Genomic DNA, 21,433 nt, shown 5'->3' with positions numbered 1-21,433 from the left:
TCATGAGGTTTTATCACATTCTGTATTCGGTCTTATTTAGCTGGTCAAACAAATAGATACTAAATATACAGATAGATGCTAGTACTGACAAAGACATTCCGGGAACACCATTGTCTGGGGCAAGTCTAGTAAGTCTTTTGGGTGAAGTCTGATTTGATTGGTTGCATATTTAAAGTTCAATTCAAAGTATGAGTCAAAAAATTTGTTTAGCACTCCTGAAGGACTAGAATGAATTAGTATTAATGTCTATCACTATGATAATTATTAACAAAACCTCAATATTTTCCAATGAAGGTTCATTTCTGTTTTTGTTTGATTTAAATGTTATTTGATGGAAGCATGCAATCTCTGGATATTATGTTCAATACAGTTTTTATATAACATTGTACCATTGTTGTGTTTTAATTTCTTAATTTAGTCCTGATGGATATGTGTACCTAAAGGAATTAAGCATAAAAAACATTCAGCCATTCTGATGTTACTTAGGATCCGCGTACCACTGCCAAGAACTGTAACTTAATTTTGGAAACTGTATTTTATGGCTGGGCCATAGCTTTGATAAATCATTCCTGAAAAGGAAATCATATCTTGCAGATGACTTTTATGAGAAATAATAAAGATGAAATAAACAGAATATAATCAACAAGTGTTGTTGATGTAAAAAAAGATCTGCATGGCTTGACCAAGACATGTACACTGGACCTCAGATTGTTATACTATCACTCTAACAGTTTCAGCTACTTAGTCAACAGAAATGGCCTAACTGTGGTGCAGTTATCCAAACGAAAGTAAGGGGAGGTTACTGTATATGTGAAAACTGCAGTGCAGTGGGACAGGGATCCTTAACACTCTTAAAAGCTTTAGCCATCACAACCATAACATGAGTATGTAGTGTTATCAAATGTATGTCATGTCCTGATTCAACACCATTGTTCTAGCAACTTCATTTCTGAGCAGATTTTGATCATACTATATACAGGCAAAAAATTAACACCCTTCAAATGTGTTAATATTTTTTAGAAATTTGTCAACATATTCAAGGACATCACTCAAGCAGCTTCATTTCTTAACAGACTTTTATCAAAATTTCAGTGTTCCAAGGTCAAGGTTATTGTGACTATTTATAGATATACGTGAAACAGTGATGCTTGGGGCATCATATACCATTTTCTTTATAAATAATAACAATTCTAAAATATTGGCGACACCTCAGTTTTTATAAAACTATCAAAGATTGAGAATCATCTTTTTCTAAGTGTTTGTAAAAAAAGTTGACAAATGGACAAATAAGGCTGTACAATCAGCGTGCTAGATTTTTATCCTCTACCTCCACTAGAGAAGACATAGACCCAGTATTAACAGAACAATCAAGTATGAACAGAACAATTAAATGTGAAGTTATTTTCAAATTTTATTTAAATGTTCCCATATCTATAAAACACCGGAAATATCAACATTTAATCCCAGTCTTTATACACATATTTACACACACCACAGTATTTATATACTAGTATATAATAACATTGTTATCGTTCCCCTAAATGAAAGTACATGTATATGGAATAGATGGAATTTTGTGTCAAATATTTCTCCCACATAGTAGATTAAATATTCTGAGTTTTTAAATATAGCCACTTAAAGGGTTGTCTCATTCCCAACACACATACATTCTCAAAAGGGCCTTTACTGGCCAATATACACTAACACATGAAAGGGGCCAATCTCTTGGCCACATACACACACCTCTTGGCTACTTCATCTGTACATACCAGATACACAGAACATGGCCCTCTCTAGCCTACAAATAGTATGAAGGCAAGAGGGCCAGGGTTATACTCACGTCTCTTGCATAACACATACATATGCATAAAAAGAGCCCTTTGTCAACACAAACATGCACACAAAAATCCCCTTTTTCTTGCCGACATACATATTCTCTCTTAGATTACGTATACACACACACAGAACTAATCTCTTGGTGAATTCATACACAAATAGCCTGTCTCTTGCCTGACATGGAAAAACATTAGTCATTCGCATGCTTACCAGCAAGACAGTACCTATTTGTACAGCTATATAGACTGGAGCAATCAGGGAAAGTTTACTGTTCAAGGACACAGCAATATTGGTTATAACTGCTATCAGTGGAAATCAAACCTACAACATTTCAGTCTAAGGTTTAATTCCTATATCACAGAATTGTATGTCTCTACCTCACCCTGATCTCTTGTTTCAATCTTTTCACTCTTACTGAAGGTCTTTAAATTAAAATATTTAAAATGGATAAATTATAAATATAGATATCCCCTTCACTGTTGAAAACGTACACAGATGGAATAAAAATTAACCATATGTCAACATGTCCAACAACACACAACTTTTATCAACAACAAAAACAAAAAACATATAAAGGTGAGAAAATAAATACATTAAATGCATAGCTAGTATTCTACACACACAACAAAAACTTTAAAAACACTTGTCCTATAATGTAGACAACTGATATTTCTAGTGATATTTCTTTTTGCACAAAAATTCACATTGATTACCATTAAAGATGATAGCTACACGTTTGAAACAAACTGGTTAGCAATGCAAGTAAATAACTACAATATAAAAAATAATGTAGGATAGAAATATTCAACCCTTTAGTACTTATTTTTGGATTAAAAACCTCGCTAAGTCTGCTATTGCCCCAAATTCTGTACTCTCAGGTGGGACATTTCTACCCAACAAATAAATATGATAATCATACATAATTATATAGTTATCAGGAAAAAAAACACAGGTAACGTCACAAAGTTCAGTATTTCAAAATGTAAGACATCTACAGTACCTGGTACTTCATTTATAGCACTTTACCTTTAATATGCGAACAGGCATAGGTATTATACATACACTTGGGTGAACAATGGTCTGGTATGAAAAAAAAATCCTGTGCTTAAAGATGCATTAAAATTTTAGTCAATAATTTCATGATTAACATACAGAAACGTATATTTCTGTAGACACTTTTTAAAATATCTACTATAACTGGGCCTGATTTGTTGGACCTTTTTAGTAAAACTTGTGAGAAAAATGCAAAGGGACTGAAGAGGAATACTGATACAGTAACAGGTTACATCTCTATATCATAGTTCGAGGGATAGATCCATTGCTGTCCTCTTATTTAGGTTCAGTCAGTTTATCCCTTGCTTGGATACCACCAGGTATGCAGGGCGATTGAAGAATATGGAAACTAAGTATAGAAGTCAATCACAAAAAGCTCGGAATCAGTTGAGTTTTATTTATTAGGAAACATCTACCGGTTTCCCCTGAACAGTTCGCTTCTCAGGACAATTTTTGACAAAATTGTATACCATTATATATCACTATATCACTATTCTATTAGCAGACCAAGGTCACTTAATGCAGAAAAAATATGAGTATTCAAACCCAAATGACGACATAGAAATGATTCAGAAATGTAGGGACTGATGGGGTATACATGATTTTTTGCTTCTTTCCATTATAAATAGTAAGTCCACATCACATGATCAAACAAAAATATCTGGAGACCTCTCAATGTGGTTCATATGACTTTATAGCGATATAATAATGGTCCATGCCTCACCAAAGATTCATCCAGCAAATGTTTACCATAACATGTACCAGTATTACTGCTGCTGTTTGACAAAAAAGACAAGCCACATGTCTGTTCCTCTAAATATACTAATATATATATCAACACACAATTAATTAGGAATCAAATTTTCAGATCATGTACACTGCTATAGTTTAGGCACTTTCATGTGCCTAAAATACACTTTTGCTGAAGAAACTTTCTGAATTTATAAAACACACATTTATGAAATTCATTGAACAATTATAATCAAACCTGTCTGAGCAACTCACTGATATAATCCAATGTATTACTTGTAATTGTAAATGATAAAAGTAAATATGGCTTTAGCATCACTAAACAAAACAAAATAACACTCAGTAAAATTGAATATTATTTTCTGCAAAGCTTCCATACACTAAATAGTGTAGCAACATTCAAATGCATCCGGTTAATTACATTAAACCTCAGCGACTCTTGAAAATAGCAAACGAAAACACACAGATTTTCTTATTAAAGTGGAGTAACTTAATAACATGGACTACATACTGAAGCACTTTCAATCCAGAAACAAAACTATGCAAGTAAATATTGCTGTTCCTCGGTTAACATCCAATAACACAAACATGTACTACATTGTATCACTCTAATGTTGATTTACACACTTCTTATTGATCACATTTACAATCAGTAATAATGGTTTACAGAGTTAATCCTGGTCAAGTCAGACAATGAAACAGACACGGTAAAAGTACCGGGTAGTATAATTAATACATTATGTCAGCAGAGATCAGTTCCTAATCAAAATAAATACAGGAAAAGTGCTCTTTAGTTTATATGCACTTTATGATCATTCATATATTATCAATTTTAAAAGCAATCTAAAAAAAATGAACTTAGAATCAGAGGTGGAACCGAAGTATGGTACAAGGAACATGTATTTGATTTCTAGTTAGACTGATGAAGAAATACGGCAAAACCAAATGTCAAAGTTTGTATCAAAATATTTCTACCATTACAGTAACACAATGCATGTCATCCCATTTTTGTGGAGAGGGATGACACTTCCATCACTATAAAACACACACTTATACACAATTGCACAGCCAGAGTTGAGTAGTACACCTCTCTCCCTCACACACCATGTCTCCGTCATAACTTTAACCGCTTTATATCTTCACTTCGGAAATCGACCCTGTTAGGAAAAAAAGGACAATTAACACTGATGCATTTGTTATGTTTACAAATATATACGATACCATTCATTATCTTTTTAGACCTTTTCTTGCAATGCAGGCCGAGTCATTTTCAGACCTAACCACCAATTTATAATTAATCATCAATGCCTTTGTGCTCTTAGAACCTGTTATTAATTTTGTTTCTTCTCTTCTTAACCAATATTTTCACAAAACTCAAACATGTTGGTCTTAATAGTGAACCAGAGTTTGAGACAGTAGAATATGTTGATATGTATGTTTACTAACGATTATGTGCTACATATGTAAACAAGTATGACAGCTTACCTGAGTGATAAAACATGTCTGACCTCTGTGGGCGTGAGACGCCACGTTAACGGACCAGAGTTAGGTCCCCAGTAGTCCAGGATTTCTGTTACCTTAAAGTGTATAAAAGAAATGTTCAGATCTAAGAATGAAGTCCTTACAATGTCTTAATTAGTAGCAAAGTTACTTTTATATAGTTCTGCTTAATAAGAACAATGATTTCCATCAATATGTCATTTATAGTATGTTTGACCAATCACAATAAATGTTTTCAGTACATGAAAAAAATATAACAAGCAGTAGATTATAATATTAAAGTGGGATCCACTGTGTACATGTATTTAATTTTATACAGCATCATATCTGATCACAATTCAAAACAATATTCAAATATTTTTTGAAATACTAAGTTTTTCTAATCATATGTTGAAAAGTCTAACTTGATTTCTTAACAATACACCTCAGGTCCAGCTGTGATACAAACACAGACCTGAACCGCCCTGTACATATTATTATTTAATACTAACCTTCTCTAGGTTGAGGATCGTGGCCATCTGTGTTAGGCGGGCAAACTTGTCCCTAATTGTCCAGGTGGTCACTGTGGTGAGGTAGCCTACTAAGCTTCGTAACTCCTTGTCAAACTGTAGTCCACCAAGCTACAACAGACATAAACCTCAATTAATGTTTCACAGTGGTGAAGCATGAGTGTAACATGACTGATTGAGGGAAAACGAACAATTGTGTTTTCCTTCCAAAGAACCCAAAGAACAATACATGTAAATAGATTTGGGCAGAAGTCACAACAGTTTTATACAGAACTAAAGATGGATGTACATCCTTTTCATGTATTTTTCATACCATCTCCTGTGAAATCAACTGCTTCATCTAGAACTAGAAACTGTCTACATTGTTGAATACAATCCTGAGCACTGCGGCTGCCCTTTCTATATTTCACTATAAAGGGAAACTGGAGGACCAGGATAATTTAGAGGACCTTGCAGTTAGTTAACAGGGTAACCTATCGCGCTTTATGAGATCTTAAGAACTGCAATCTTTATTTTAGAAGACAAAACAATTGATGGAGCTACCTACCTTGTTGTATGCCATCTTGAGGAATGCAATGTTTATTTTAAAAGACAAAACAATTGATAGAGATGCCTACCCTGTTGTATGCTGTCTTCAGGACAGCCCTCTCCAGTTGTGATGTCACCTCCGCTGTGATAATGCTGACAAAACGGTCATAATTCCCAGATGATAATGAGCTCTACAAATAAAAAATGTATTTTCATTATCAGATTTGAGTATGAACTAAAAGTGTAAAACTGATGTCTTGAGGCTAAACAAATGTGTGCATTCATATATAAAATATTTACATAAAGGGCCATTACTCTTTAAACAAAAACATTAAGACAGTTCATTATGCACTGGTTCATATTATGACAGATGAAATTGTTGCAAAGTTCTGTTGAGGTGGTAAAGTTCTATTGATTAATTGCACAAGGCTTTATTACACAGAGTTAATCAGGGGCTACAACTCTCACGAAATATACAAAAGGTTTATATTAAGGGTCAGATTGATGGATATACAGACAGATTAATTCTAGTATACTGCTCTAACTTTGTTGGCAGACAAAATTGAACAGAAGCTTCAGATCACATAGTTATCTTTAAGCTCCAATGAGGAAGAAGAGAGACAAAGGCATATTGACGGAGGAGTGGAGTTTCTACCTTGAATGTGCCAAGTGTGTTGTCTATCTCCATAATGAAGTTCTGTACCCACGGATCATTGGCCTCATAATTGGAAAAATCTTCCTAGAAAAGAAATATGCTAAATCATGTAGCTGTAAGAACTCTTATTAAAATAAACAGAATTGAGTTACTTTAATATAAACTAAAAAAAAAATTTTTTCATTTCAGAAATTAAAACATTTTCAGTTTACAACCAGGTTATTTTCTTAATTCACATGTACCATCATACCAATAATATGTAAAAGATATGCTACCCTTGTTAAATCTTAATCTTAATTGTCCTTTTCATATAGAAAAAACAAACTACATGTATTGTGTATAGTGCCCTCAAGCGTTGTGACTTACCTCAAAGATATTGTGACCAGTGGAGAGGAAGCTGTCAGTCAGTGGTTTGACTATTGTGTATAGTGCCCTCTAACGTTAGGACTTACCTCAAAGATATTGTGACCAGTGGAGAGGAAGCTGTCAGTCAGTGGTTTGACTATTGTGTATAGTCGCCTCTAACGTTGTGACTTACCTCGGAGATATTGTGACCAGTGGAGAGGAAGCTGTCAGTCAGTGGTTTGACTATTGTGTATAGTCCCCTCTAACGTTGTGACTTACCTCGGAGATATTGTGACCAGTGGAGAGGAAGCTGTCAGTCAGTGGTTTGACTATTGTGTATAGTCCCCTCTAACGTTGTGACTTACCTCGGAGATATTGTGACCAGTGGAGAGGAAGCTGTCAGTCAGTGGTTTGACTATTGTGTATAGTCCCCTCTAACGTTGTGACTTACCTCGGAGATATTGTGACCAGTGGAGAGGAAGCTGTCAGTCAGTGGTTTGACTATTGTGTATAGTCCCCTCTAACGTTGTGACTTACCTCGGAGATATTGTGACCAGTGGAGAGGAAGCTGTCAGTCAGTGGTTTGACTATTGTGTATAGTCCCCTCTAACGTTGTGACTTACCTCGGAGATATTGTGACCAGTGGAGAGGAAGCTGTCAGTCAGTGGTTTGACTATTGTGTATAGTCCCCTCTAACGTTGTGACTTACCTCGGAGATATTGTGACCAGTGGAGAGGAAGCTGTCAGTCAGTGGTTTGACTATTGTGTATAGTCCCCTCTAACGTTGTGACTTACCTCGGAGATATTGTGACCAGTGGAGAGGAAGCTGTCAGTCAGTGGTTTGACTATTGTGTATAGTCCCCTCTAACGTTGTGACTTACCTCGGAGATATTGTGACCAGTGGAGAGGAAGCTGTCAGTCAGTGGTTTGACTATTGTGTATAGTCCCCTCTAACGTTGGGACTTACCTCGGAGATAGTGTGACCAGTGGAGAGGAAGCTGTCAGTCAGTGGTTTGACTATTGTGTATAGTCCCCTCTAACGTTGTGACTTACCTCTGAGATAGTGTGACCAGTGGAGAGGAAGCTGTCAGTCAGTGGTTTGACTATTGTGTATAGTCCCCTCTAACGTTGTGACTTACCTCGGAGATAGTGTGACCAGTGGAGAGGAAGCTGTCAGTCAGTGGTTTGACTATTGTGTATAGTCCCCTCTAACGTTGTGACTTACCTCTGAGATAGTGTGACCAGTGGAGAGGAAGCTGTCAGTCAGTGGTTTGACTATTGTGTATAGTCCCCTCTAACGTTGTGACTTACCTCGGAGATAGTGTGACCAGTGGAGAGGAAGCTGTCAGTCAGTGGTTTGACTATTGTGTATAGTCCCCTCTAACGTTGTGACTTACCTCGGAGATAGTGTGACCAGTGGAGAGGAAGCTGTCAGTCAGTGGTTTGACTATTGTGTATAGTCCCCTCTAACGTTGTGACTTACCTCGGAGATAGTGTGACCAGTGGAGAGGAAGCTGTCAGTCAGTGGTTTGACTATTGTGTATAGTCCCCTCTAACGTTGTGACTTACCTCGGAGATAGTGTGACCAGTGGAGAGGAAGCTGTCAGTCAGTGGTTTGACTATTGTGTATAGTCCCCTCTAACGTTGTGACTTACCTCGGAGATAGTGTGACCAGTGGAGAGGAAGCTGTCAGTCAGTGGTTTGACTATTGTGTATAGTCCCCTCTAACGTTGTGACTTACCTCGGAGATAGTGTGACCAGTGGAGAGGAAGCTGTCAGTCAGTGGTTTGACTATTGTGTATAGTCCCCTCTAACGTTGTGACTTACCTCGGAGATAGTGTGACCAGTGGAGAGGAAGCTGTCAGTCAGTGGTTTGACTATTGTGTATAGTCCCCTCTAACGTTGTGACTTACCTCTGAGATAGTGTGACCAGTGGAGAGGAAGCTGTCAGTCAGTGGTTTGACTATTGTGTATAGTCCCCTCTAACGTTGTGACTTACCTCTGAGATAGTGTGACCAGTGGAGAGGAAGCTGTCAGTCAGTGGTTTGATGCGGGGTTTGATGGCACTACTGTTGAGCTGTGAGAAGCCGAAGTCGACCACATCTTTGTACCTGTTACCCACAGCTGCCAGGTCTGACAAGCAACTCTGTAGTATAAACAATGTTCCTGTTAGTATACTGTACATTGTGTATTGTTCTGTTTCTCTGATAACAACAATTGTTATACATCATCTATGTAACAGTGAGTCTGATTGGATTATATTGATCACATGATGGAGAAATAAAACATTGCGTTCCCCTTAAACACTCAAGTTTCTCTGGTTTCCCTTAATAGGAGCCTCTCTAGAAAAATGGGCATAGGACACCACACCTTAATTCCCAATGATTGAAGCAGATAACAACAATGGCACAGAACCCTGATCATTTCAACTATTACTTTTCTGTTTTGGTCAACTCCTGGAATATCGAGGATGTGTTTTGGTATCATAAAATATTCAATGCCCTTGTGGTAGTGAAATAAGATTATCATGTTTCACAAGGGTGAAACACAAGTGAAACATGAGTAAGTGAGGGAAAATAAAGATTTGTTTTCCCTACCAAATGGGCAATAAATGGGTATGATACATTTTAGAATACATCACAACTATTTTATACAGGGGTGTTGCATTGAGCAGAGTCAATAGTTGAGTCAATCCCATGGTAACCTCTATCAGCCCGTCCCTTTTTGGGTCAATCTGTATCAGTAATTAGACTCTATTTGATCGATCTCTGGTTGAGTTAGTCTGTAGTAGAGAAGTTGACACGGGCTACAAAATATAGACTCACCTCTAACTTTGCCTTGCTTTGTTCTTCGCACTTGTTAAATAGTTTCGAAACTTCATCCTGTTTAGAAAAATAAAGAAATGCTACAATTCAATGTCATATTATCACTAGATAGAAGTATGTTCCCTCGTACTTAACACCAATGGTAAGCTGTGCTTGTTATATTATGAGAGTAATAAACTATACCTATTCACACATACAAATACAATTACTGTTTATCTAATGCATTGTTAAACTTTTGCTTTCTAATATAGAGATCAGTAACTAACCTTTTCACCACTGTAGACCATAATGGACTCATCCAGATCAATGCATGGTAGAGTCTGCTAAAGTTACATAGGGGTGAAAGGGCTAAGATCTAAGATTATTGATCCCTGTCAAATGAATGAAATGTTTATCATTAAAATGTAATGCAACCTTCTTCTTTTGTGATAAAAATCCTTGACCACAAAAGATAGATACCAAATGATCTTAAAATGTTTCTTGCAACAACTTTCTAAATGGCTGCTGTAGTGTTGTACTTGGTTTAAATAATATTTTATTTACAAATATGCAGGACATAATATAAAGTTTTACATAATGTAATGTTAGGGATCTGGCAACAAGAGTAGGCTCCTATATTAAGCCATCTCCCAACAATGAGAAGATTGCAGCATAACACAAACAGGTTAAATTACATCAATAATTATGTAAATTCAACTGATATATAGCTAATTAAACAATCAAAAATTAAAAGTGTTGTACTTACATTGAGACTTGTTTTCAACGCTTTACAATATTCACAGGTTGCTTCTGCATTATTTAAACTAACCTGGAAAGAAAGTAGAGATTGTTGATGTCTGTTCTCTGAATTGAAGACAAATTTTGAGTATTTGCACTCCTTTGCCCCCCTCATACCTGAGGTAAACCATATTCCTTAAAATTCTGACAAAGTTTGCCAAACGAAGTTTGTTTCGGCCAAGAAACCTTGTCATTAGAGTCACAAAAATGCAAAAAATAGAATACATATGTTGAAGGACAATGAAAAGTGATAAAGATAGTGCCGTCGCTGGGGCACCCGCGACCCTTGGCTCTCCAGTCCAATGCTCTACCACTAAGCTAAAGGGAAATTCCCTACAGCTGATGCTTGTAAGGCAACCTAATTAATCCACATCTTTTACACAATACAATGGTTGCTGTACCATATCTAATACTTCACTTGTGTGGCAGAATACCTCAGTATGTTTTGCTCATGCTTCACACTGGTGAAAATTGCAATGTTTTGCCAGAATTGTGAAACATGGTATTTAATGAGTATGGTAACCATTCAAATCTTCCCTGTAAGATGTTTCATTGTTGTGCTTTGGTTCCTGTTTTTCAAATTCAAAACATCACAAAACTGAAAAATTAATTAAGATGAAGCAAAATCAGTTATCAAGACACTTACATTTTAGGTGAACAAGATCGTAAAAGATTTCCAAAATTATAAAAATGTCTACTTGATTAATCAACACACTATTGTCACTTGATATAATTCAAACGGAAGACATGATTGCTCACTATAAATAAGGTTTTGGCCTGCTCCGTGTCAGAGGTCTTGAGATTTCCCTTGATGCTGGATTGGACCATGTTGTAGGCCTGGACAAGGTCAAACCCTAGTGGGAATCCTGACCTTAGTCTCGAGTACAGCACCTCACGAAAGTCCTGCTCCAACAGTGTACAGGCATGGTTAAGCATGGCACATACACCATCCACACTCGAACTGGAAATGGCACGCCTGTAAAAGATGAATTTATAGTTAATAATGTGTCCTACAAATCAATGGTGTACCATATTAAATATTACGAAAATATTTAACAAAGTGATTGTACGTTTGTTCAGGTTAACGAGGCTAAGTCCTTTACCACTTACCATGTGGCTTACCACATGTTGAAATATGGTAGATGACTTAATCTAGCACAGGTAAAGTATGGTGGAATACAGGTAAAATATAACAAGTGTCCTTACCTAACACATTTTTTGACAATGAAGAAGCTGTCATCCACCATACTGGAGGTCTGAGCTCCCTCGTCTACAGAGTCCACCGACACAGCCTGTAAAGGGCACATATAGTAGTTACAGTATAAGTAAAATGTGGGTGAGGTGACCATCATTTCTCTGTTTAATATGAAAGTTACAAGCACTGAATCAGCAAATCAGTGTTTTTTATGAGTGTTGTTAGATATACAGGCATTGCCATAAATGTTTCAACTTCCTCAGAATTAAAAGTTCATGAACACAGAACAATTAACATGTTTCATGTTACAATAAGGCAAAGAAGCAGTGTCTGGAAAAATATTTAAAACATAAGAAAGGAGAAAAAAACCATTCAAGTTTCAACCATTTGACAGCAACAGGACATAGCAAGCTTTTGAAATACAGTTCTTATGTACAGATGATTATCGACGAAATATTTAATAACTCATTACCTTCAGGACCATCTCCCTCATGAAGAACTCCTCCATCATGATGTAGCTACCAATGAGCTCCTGCATGAGACGACTCAGATCACAGTTTACTAGGAATGTGTTAACGTCCGACCCTTGAAAATCTGTTCACAAAGAACAAGAAATTAATGCAGTTTGTAGGAAGGTTTCAACGTCTGATGCTGTAAATCTGCTCTCTAGATAAGAAAGAGGCTAATTTCCCTTTTAATATTGTAGCAATGCCAGGCACATGTACATTAGATAATCGCAGCGAAGTTTTCAAATCAACACATGAGTATTGGTTTGCTTACATATTGTGAATAACAAAGCTTGAAGAAATACTATCTATCAAAACATAAAGCAACAAAATCTACCAAAAATACACAATTTCTTTGATTCAAAATCGATCAAGTGTGACCTTTGATCCTTTAATCTGGACCAATGATCGCTAAAGAGTACTATGCAGTATGCTGTGTAAACTGTGTAATACTTTATTTAGGTATTCTCCGTGAATGATAATGGGAAGGTTTTTAGAGTACTATACAGTATGCTGTGTAATACTTTATTTAGGTATTCTCCGTGAATGATAATGGGAAGGTTTTTAGAGTACTATACAGTATGCTGTGTAATACTTTATTAAGGTATTCTCCGTGAATGATAATGGGAAGGTTTTTAGAGTACTATACAGTATGCTGTGTAATACTTTATTAGGTATTCTCCGTGAATGATAATGGGAAGGTTTTTAGAGTACTATACAGTATGCTGTGTAATACTTTATTAGGTATTCTCCGTGAATGATAATGGGAAGGTTTTTAGAGTACTATACAGTATGCTGTGTAATACTTTATTAGGTATTCTCCGTGAATGATAATGGGAAGGTTTTTAGAGTACTATACAGTATGCTGTGTAATACTTTATTAGGTATTCTCCGTGAATGATAATGGGAAGGTTTTTAGAGTACTATACAGTATGCTGTGTAATACTTTATTAGGTATTCTCCGTGAATGATAATGGGAAGGTTTTTAGAGTACTATACAGTATGCTGTGTAATACTTTATTAGGTATTCTCCGTGAATGATAATGGGAAGGTTTTTAGAGTACTATACAGTATGCTGTGTAATACTTTATTAGGTATTCTCCGTGAATGATAATGGGAAGGTTTTTAGAGTACTATACAGTATGCTGTGTAATACTTTATTAGGTATTCTCCGTGAATGATAATGGGAAGGTTTTTAGAGTACTATACAGTATGCTGTGTAATACTTTATTAGGTATTCTCCGTGAATGATAATGGGAAGGTTTTTAGAGTACTATACAGTATGCTGTGTAATACTTTATTAGGTATTCTCCGTGAATGATAATGGGAAGGTTTTTAGAGTACTATACAGTATGCTGTGTAATACTTTATTAGGTATTCTCCGTGAATGATAATGGGAAGGTTTTTAGAGTACTATACAGTATGCTGTGTAATACTTTATTAGGTATTCTCCGTGAATGATAATGGGAAGGTTTTTAGAGTACTATACAGTATGCTGTGTAATACTTTATTAGGTATTCTCCGTGAATGATAATGGGAAGGTTTTTAGAGTACTATACAGTATGCTGTGTAATACTTTATTAGGTATTCTCCGTGAATGATAATGGGAAGGTTTTTAGAGTACTATACAGTATGCTGTGTAATACTTTATTAGGTATTCTCCGTGAATGATAATGGGAAGGTTTTTAGAGTACTATACAGTATGCTGTGTAATACTTTATTAGGTATTCTCCGTGAATGATAATGGGAAGGTTTTTAGAGTACTATACAGTATGCTGTGTAATACTTTATTAGGTATTCTCCGTGAATGATAATGGGAAGGTTTTTAGAGTACTATACAGTATGCTGTGTAATACTTTATTAGGTATTCTCCGTGAATGATAATGGGAAGGTTTTTAGAGTACTATACAGTATGCTGTGTAATACTTTATTAGGTATTCTCCGTGAATGATAATGGGAAGGTTTTTAGAGTACTATACAGTATGCTGTGTAATACTTTATTAGGTATTCTCCGTGAATGATAATGGGAAGGTTTTTAGAGTACTATACAGTATGCTGTGTAATACTTTATTAGGTATTCTCCGTGAATGATAATGGGAAGGTTTTTAGAGTACTATACAGTATGCTGTGTAATACTTTATTAGGTATTCTCCGTGAATGATAATGGGAAGGTTTTTAGAGTACTATACAGTATGCTGTGTAATACTTTATTAGGTATTCTCCGTGAATGATAATGGGAAGGTTTTTAGAGTACTATACAGTATGCTGTGTAATACTTTATTAGGTATTCTCCGTGAATGATAATGGGAAGGTTTTTAGAGTACTATACAGTATGCTGTGTAATACTTTATTAGGTATTCTCCGTGAATGATAATGGGAAGGTTTTTAGAGTACTATACAGTATGCTGTGTAATACTTTATTAGGTATTCTCCGTGAATGATAATGGGAAGGTTTTTAGAGTACTATACAGTATGCTGTGTAATACTTTATTAGGTATTCTCCGTGAATGATAATGGGAAGGTTTTTAGAGTACTATACAGTATGCTGTGTAATACTTTATTAGGTATTCTCCGTGAATGATAATGGGAAGGTTTTTAGAGTACTATACAGTATGCTGTGTAATACTTTATTAGGTATTCTCCGTGAATGATAATGGGAAGGTTTTTAGAGTACTATACAGTATGCTGTGTAATACTTTATTAGGTATTCTCCGTGAATGATAATGGGAAGGTTTTTAGAGTACTATACAGTATGCTGTGTAAACTGTGTAATACTTTATTAGGTATTCTCCGTGAGTGAGTACAAACCATGCAGACACCACCTAATTAAAAACCTACCTGTTTGGCCAGGGGCAGCTGCTTCTATGTCATTCTGAAAACAAATATAATAAACCAATTCACTATTGTCTTTTTTCCTTTTTAGGCTCATGAAAATTAACACTTTAAAGTTTACAATAGCTATGAAACAGATATGAAAATATCTCCAATGCACCACATTAATCTGTTCATGGTAATAAAAAATGAGACAGAAGTGAATTTTCAGCAAAGAACTAATTTTTGATTCAATTAAAACCAACCGCTTCAGTCTCTCACTCACCATAGCACGTCTTCTGAAAAACCGTAGGTACAATTCTGTTCTTGTGTTGAGAAGTACAACCTCCGCTAGTAGTACATCTAAATCTTTAGCATCAAATCTGTAAACAATACATTCTCATATATCAGAAGGGTGACATTTTTTATTTAATATGTCCAACGTAAAATTATTTATCTAGTAAAAGATCCTTTAAGGTTACAGATAACTTAATCACAATAATCAGAAGCTGGTATAAAGTAAATAAAACAAGAGGCCTAATAGGCTTTTATTGCTCAATACTTCAGTGTACAAGTACGTACATCCTCGTGATCAATAACATAGAAAGCACTCACTTGTCAGTGGAGTTTGGCTTATGGAATACCATATTCTGTTGGACCTGTTGTAACTGGTAAAAAAAAACAAATTCAATGTCATACATATAATGTTATGAAGTTAAATCAAGCATTAACAATCAACACATTTATTCAGCAAATTGTAATAAAAGTATACAAAATATTCTTTAAATAACGTCATGATATTTGCTCTTGCAGCAATTTCTTGTGAATGTACAGAGCTTGGGAAGTTTGATAGGTAAAACTAAAATTCTCTTCATCAGTATCAATCAATGACTATTTTGTATTCATGTTAAAAGCCAGCAGAGGACACCAGTGGGTACAGTGTTAGTGGTACAGCCTTTTTAATGTTGGCTCCTGAGCAGGCAACAAAATGGATATATATTTCAAACATTTTGGGTCCCTTTTTCTTGAATTTAATATACACTGTAGGATTGGTTTCTAAATGATGACCACCAGCATTTATAGTAAGAAACAAACATGATGCTATTATAGATCTGTCTAATAATCATTTGGGAAAAACAGCATCTGCTGATAAACAATCTAAAGATTTCATATCAGATTACCTAAAACATTTCAGTTCATATGCAATATGACACAGTGAAAACCCTGAGATAATGACTTACTATGAAATCAAACATTCTTTTCCTTTTGAATTCCTGGAGGATTTTTCTAGATTGTCTATCACACTCCTTCTGTAGAAATTTCAACAGCATGAATAATTTCCCATGGCCTAAAATGAAAAAAAAATCACAGGTAAATACTTGACAAATATTTGTGGTAAATTAAGGCTTATTGTGGTGGTTTTTTTATTCTACAAATTAAAAAGAAATGTGAACTTTTTTATTAACGACTGAATGTAACAGAATGACTTGATTCCAAAATAAAATTCTATGTGAAATTATGTATACATCACATCTCTTGTTTTCATCTTAATATCAAATAAAATCCATTTCTGTAATACAATTACATGTACTGGTTATCCAGTTATATGTGATATGTTTTTCAAACAAGATAATGTCAGTATTATCTATCATATACAATTACAGATATCAAAGTCAGTGCTTCTCAGGTACAAACATTTACTTGGTTAGTAACCATAGTTGCAACATCTATATGGTTGCTATCCAATCAATTTAATGCTTTGGTAAAAGGATGATTTACCGTAGTAAGTTTCCACTAAGGGTTGTCGTATCTCCACAATACGGGCTATACTCTCAAACAACTGAGTGGCTGTGTCAGCAAATACACAGTTAGCTCCCTTGTTTTCTGATCCCAAGGCTTCAGCAATTTTTAGGTTTTTATCACTGGTATCAGCCAGCTGTAAATGAAGGTGTCACAGAGATGTTACAGATCTCCAGGTACTGGTCTGACAAAGGAGGAATAAGGTTCAGTTTAACACAGTCAGATATTAAAAACAAACTCATACATGTCATGAGACAATTTATTAATAAATTGTTACTAAAAAGGGTTGTATATGTTCAGTTCAACAGGTCATAAAAGTTGTTCATTCTATAATATAATATAAACAAAAGATGTTATTTTTAAAACTCTGAAAATGTAAAAGTACTTATTTTGTGTTTCAAAGACTGCTTGTAATTCCAGATATCCTCCACAGATGTGATACTACAATGATTTAAAACTATGGCATAAATCAAATTTGTTCGTCCCAGATATTCATTTAAACAGTTTACCTGTGATGCCAAGTGTTTTCCAAACTTGGTAAGCCCTTCTTCGTGCTGACCAAGTAAAGGGAATATTTTGAAGAAGCGTTCTACAGAGGCCAAATCTCCTGCATGTACAGCTGCGTCAAATTTACTGGACACAATTGTCTTAAGCTTTTCTTCTGCTTCATGTAGAAGTTTAAAAGAGATTTCCAGTGTGCCTCCTGTGAAAAACAGGTAAAAAGGGCACTTTCAATCTATTTGGAGATGAAACATCATAAACTTGTCAAAAAGTTTACTTTATCATTGCCAAAAGATGTACAAATATTTCAGTTTACAGATCTGTCACAAGTTTCCACAGTTCAAAGATGGCTGTTTCAGGACAGTTTGGTTGATAATCGACCGGTACCTATCTCTTGATTTATCACTAAACTTACCTTCGTCTGCATCTGAGGACATCCTTAAAATGTTTTCATCCAGACTTCGGAACCTGTGAACGTGTCCTGCTGCCTGTTGGAGAAATGAATGAAATCAAATGATAAAAAAGATAGAAAATTAATTTTGTTTGCCAATAAATATCAGGAACTCAATATACTGTCCTATGATTAGTATTTATTTCTACGCTCAAACGAAATTGTAATTGAAATGTTTCTATTAAAATAAGTGCTGCCATATACAATATAAAGCAATAATAGAAATTATCTACAAACTTAAAGGTGAAGACTTAACAAATCCTACAAGTTTTTTTTATGTTACCTTCTCGTAGTCCTCATTCTGCAGAGCAGTCTGAACACCATCTGTACAAAACTTCAGATCTAATATATCTTCTACTCTGGTAATGGCAGCAGTTACATTGCTCTGAAACCAAAAACGCATAATTAGACCAATTATTTTATTAGATCTCATTAAATTGTGTCATCTTTACTCAAAGGTTATTGAAGAATTAGTAAAAGAGAATTTCAATAGAAGTTGAGTCCAATCCAGTACTTCGCACAAAATACAACAAATAACCTGTGTGATACAGTATCTTGTACAAAATGGACGAGTAATTACGTGTCTGTATTAGTAAAAATATAGAGATATTTACAATGCACATCATTAACTTGTGATAAATCTATATTGACACAAAATAATATGATATATTATCTACCATTTATAACTACACCTTATAATATGCACTTCATTCATTCTTTGATATCTCCCTCAGATACTGCTCACCTTTGCCAAATCTAACTGCCTCACTTTGCTGCTGACATTTTCCGCCAACGTTGATGTGAAGGAGACCATACTAGACAGTTGTTTAGAATCAGTTTCTAATATCTGGATATTCGGACTACAAATGAAAGGAAATAGCAGATTTTTAGACAGAAAAATATCAATATGTCCACATATCGGTGTAAACAGTCATGTATAAAGGACATTTTGATTTAAATGAATTTGTATCTCTTTGCAACCATACCCATATTTATCCTGCAATAAGCCCAAAGGACCAACACTTAATCCCTTACTCAAAGTAGGGATTGGATTATTACAAGACAATGAAATAGCTTTTGTTGGCGTTTCTAGAAAACTGCAACAGGTATAGGTGGACTAACCAGACATGGGCTTCATGCAAGATACATGTCAATTATGTTTTACGGTAAGGTCACAACCAAAATGCAAAATATCCTTTTAGTTATTTTATCAACATTTTTAACCATACCTGGGTGAAAATTACAGCAATCGCCCAAAAGATATTGCACCTGTATATATTCAGATTTATCATATTGTGAATTTAAATTCAATCAAAAGGGCCCTTTCGAGGCAAATTATTGCTAATGTTATGATGTCACAAAATAAATGCAGATATCATAAAAAAAAACAAGCTAAAAGTAACTACATTGTATAATATTGCAGATGCTATAGAATCTTTAGCCTAATACAGTGCGAATGTTAATAGAACATTCAATACATGCCAACTTACACTATCCTTTGCAGTCCACTCATCTTGTTTTCTAGGGAAGCCTGGTGTTCCAGCAATCCATCCAGTTGTATATTAATATCATCCTGAATATAAAGAAATTTACAAATGTTGTTGGTCAATCTGGTTATATTCTTACCAAAATTCCATTTCTGTATGAGAAAATACTTACAAAGTTCTTATGCAAGTGAAAACAACGTTTTTCTATGAGTATAGGTGGGCCTAATAATATTATAAAATGAAGTTGTGTTTCTTTACGGTAATATCTATTTTTGAAAGAAATATCTTTAGATCTTGTGATGATTTATTGTCAGTGTGATTCATTTTGTGGTTGTCAAACTAGCAGATTTTTATTTTGGGCTTGTGTATTATTAATGTCTTCTAGCCCCAGAATAGAATCTTGAAAAAAAATAATTGTTAACTATATTATGTTGAAAAAAGAATTCCACGGGAGTGGATGTGTCGCCTGATCAGCGCTTTTAGAAAAAAGAAAAGTGTTTTGGCTGGAGACTCAGTGTTCTCCCCAGGCTGTTTTTGCAGCATGGCACCATGCTCCTATAATTTCTTGCCATGCTGCTATCCTAGAACTTGTTCGAGCTATATTGGTATGCAATGTATACCAAGTTTGAGTTCAATCAACCCAAGGAAACTCAAGTTATCGCACAGAAACCTTGTTTCGGACGCTGCAACCAATGCCCCGCTCGAAAAAGGGTGTTGCATAATATCTAGATAGATATGTCACCTTTTTTTGTCATATAAATAATGTTATATCCAATGTTTTTATTTGGCAAGTGTCGCCTCATGGTAATGAATTTGATTAGTCAACGCTAAAGTTGTGAACAGTGGTGATCAACTAGTCAAGCTCCAGAAGCTTGAAGGTTAAGTTATTGGAGCTAAGAGGGGCCATCCCAAATGCTATATATCAGGAGGAATAGTTATACACACCATATCAGTGTTCCCAACACCCATGTACTGCACCTGATCACAGGAGTTCTGCCATTAATGAATAATAACAGTAATCCAAAAAAAATACCTATAATATGCTTAAAAAAAATAAGCATATTATAGGTATTATTTTGTATTATAGAGATTTACTGTTATTATTCATTATCGACCAGGTCCAGTACACTCTGCCGATTGAGCTATATAGCTGTAAAGACCTATAATAGCTCTATTGACCTATCTGAAATAGGTCTTTTGAGCTATTTTTTGAGTAATTTTCTTTTTTAAGGAAAACAAAACAAAGTCGCTTTTAAAAGAAGATTGTATCATTAGGTGGATAACAAAAGACATTAAATATAAGGATTCTTTTTAAAAAATAATGATGTAAAAAAATTGGAAATTTTACATTTATGAAAAATGAAAATAAACATCTAACTGTATGCTTTTTGTAGTCAACATTACCATAAACCTTATTGTTTAGTGCGACTTTGCTTTAATTTAATGAAAATTGAAATCTGAGAAAATATAGCTCAATACAGCTATAATGCAATCGGCAGAGTGTACTGGACCTGTTGACAGAAGTTTTGGCTCCTGTGACCTGATTGACCATCTGTTTTAAATTGTGTGTAAGTCACTACCCACATTCTCTGTATACAGACCATTTGCCTAGCCAAGTTTGAATTTAACTACCATTAAAAGAGTTAGTGAATTTCAAAAACAAAAGTAAACAGAAAATGTCAGAAAGGTGGATTTGCAAGAGTTGCCGGTTTACGAAGTTTATGTATTGAACAACAAAGCTGATGGATAACAGCGGCATTTTCAGAACAATATCAAAGATAACATACCTCGTCTGAGCATAATTTTTCGAAGGCATGCTTAATTTCCTCAATATCCGTCAAATTTTCCATGGTTTCTAACGCCGAGACAGACGTGGCATCTCCCCCTCTGGACGCCGCCATCTT

General features: G+C 35.0%; 1 protein-coding gene across 1 annotated transcript; it reads right to left on the bottom strand.

Moving 5' to 3' along the window:
- Positions 1 to 1,391: 1,391 nt before the first annotated feature.
- LOC110453602 (conserved oligomeric Golgi complex subunit 4-like) lies at positions 1,392 to 21,430 on the bottom strand. Its single transcript, XM_021502599.1, has 22 exons — positions 21,317 to 21,430; positions 19,533 to 19,615; positions 18,788 to 18,902; positions 18,326 to 18,427; positions 18,007 to 18,079; positions 17,600 to 17,793; positions 17,070 to 17,226; positions 16,532 to 16,638; positions 15,906 to 15,958; positions 15,577 to 15,673; positions 15,318 to 15,351; positions 12,446 to 12,567; positions 11,985 to 12,070; positions 11,538 to 11,754; positions 10,747 to 10,809; positions 10,002 to 10,058; positions 9,176 to 9,322; positions 6,832 to 6,915; positions 6,266 to 6,367; positions 5,631 to 5,759; positions 5,125 to 5,216; positions 1,392 to 4,796 (listed from the first exon to the last, which is right to left on the bottom strand). The coding sequence occupies exons 1-22, from the start codon at positions 21,428 to 21,430 to the stop codon at positions 4,754 to 4,756; spliced, it is 2,271 nt and encodes a 756-aa protein (XP_021358274.1). The 3' UTR covers positions 1,392 to 4,753.
- Between the last annotated feature and the right edge of the window lie 3 nt (positions 21,431 to 21,433).

Source organism: Mizuhopecten yessoensis, unplaced genomic scaffold, assembly GCF_002113885.1.
Source record: "Mizuhopecten yessoensis strain PY_sf001 unplaced genomic scaffold, ASM211388v2 scaffold7473, whole genome shotgun sequence".
Taxonomy (NCBI): domain Eukaryota; kingdom Metazoa; phylum Mollusca; class Bivalvia; order Pectinida; family Pectinidae; genus Mizuhopecten; species Mizuhopecten yessoensis.
This window is presented reverse-complemented; position numbering and strand designations above follow the sequence as displayed.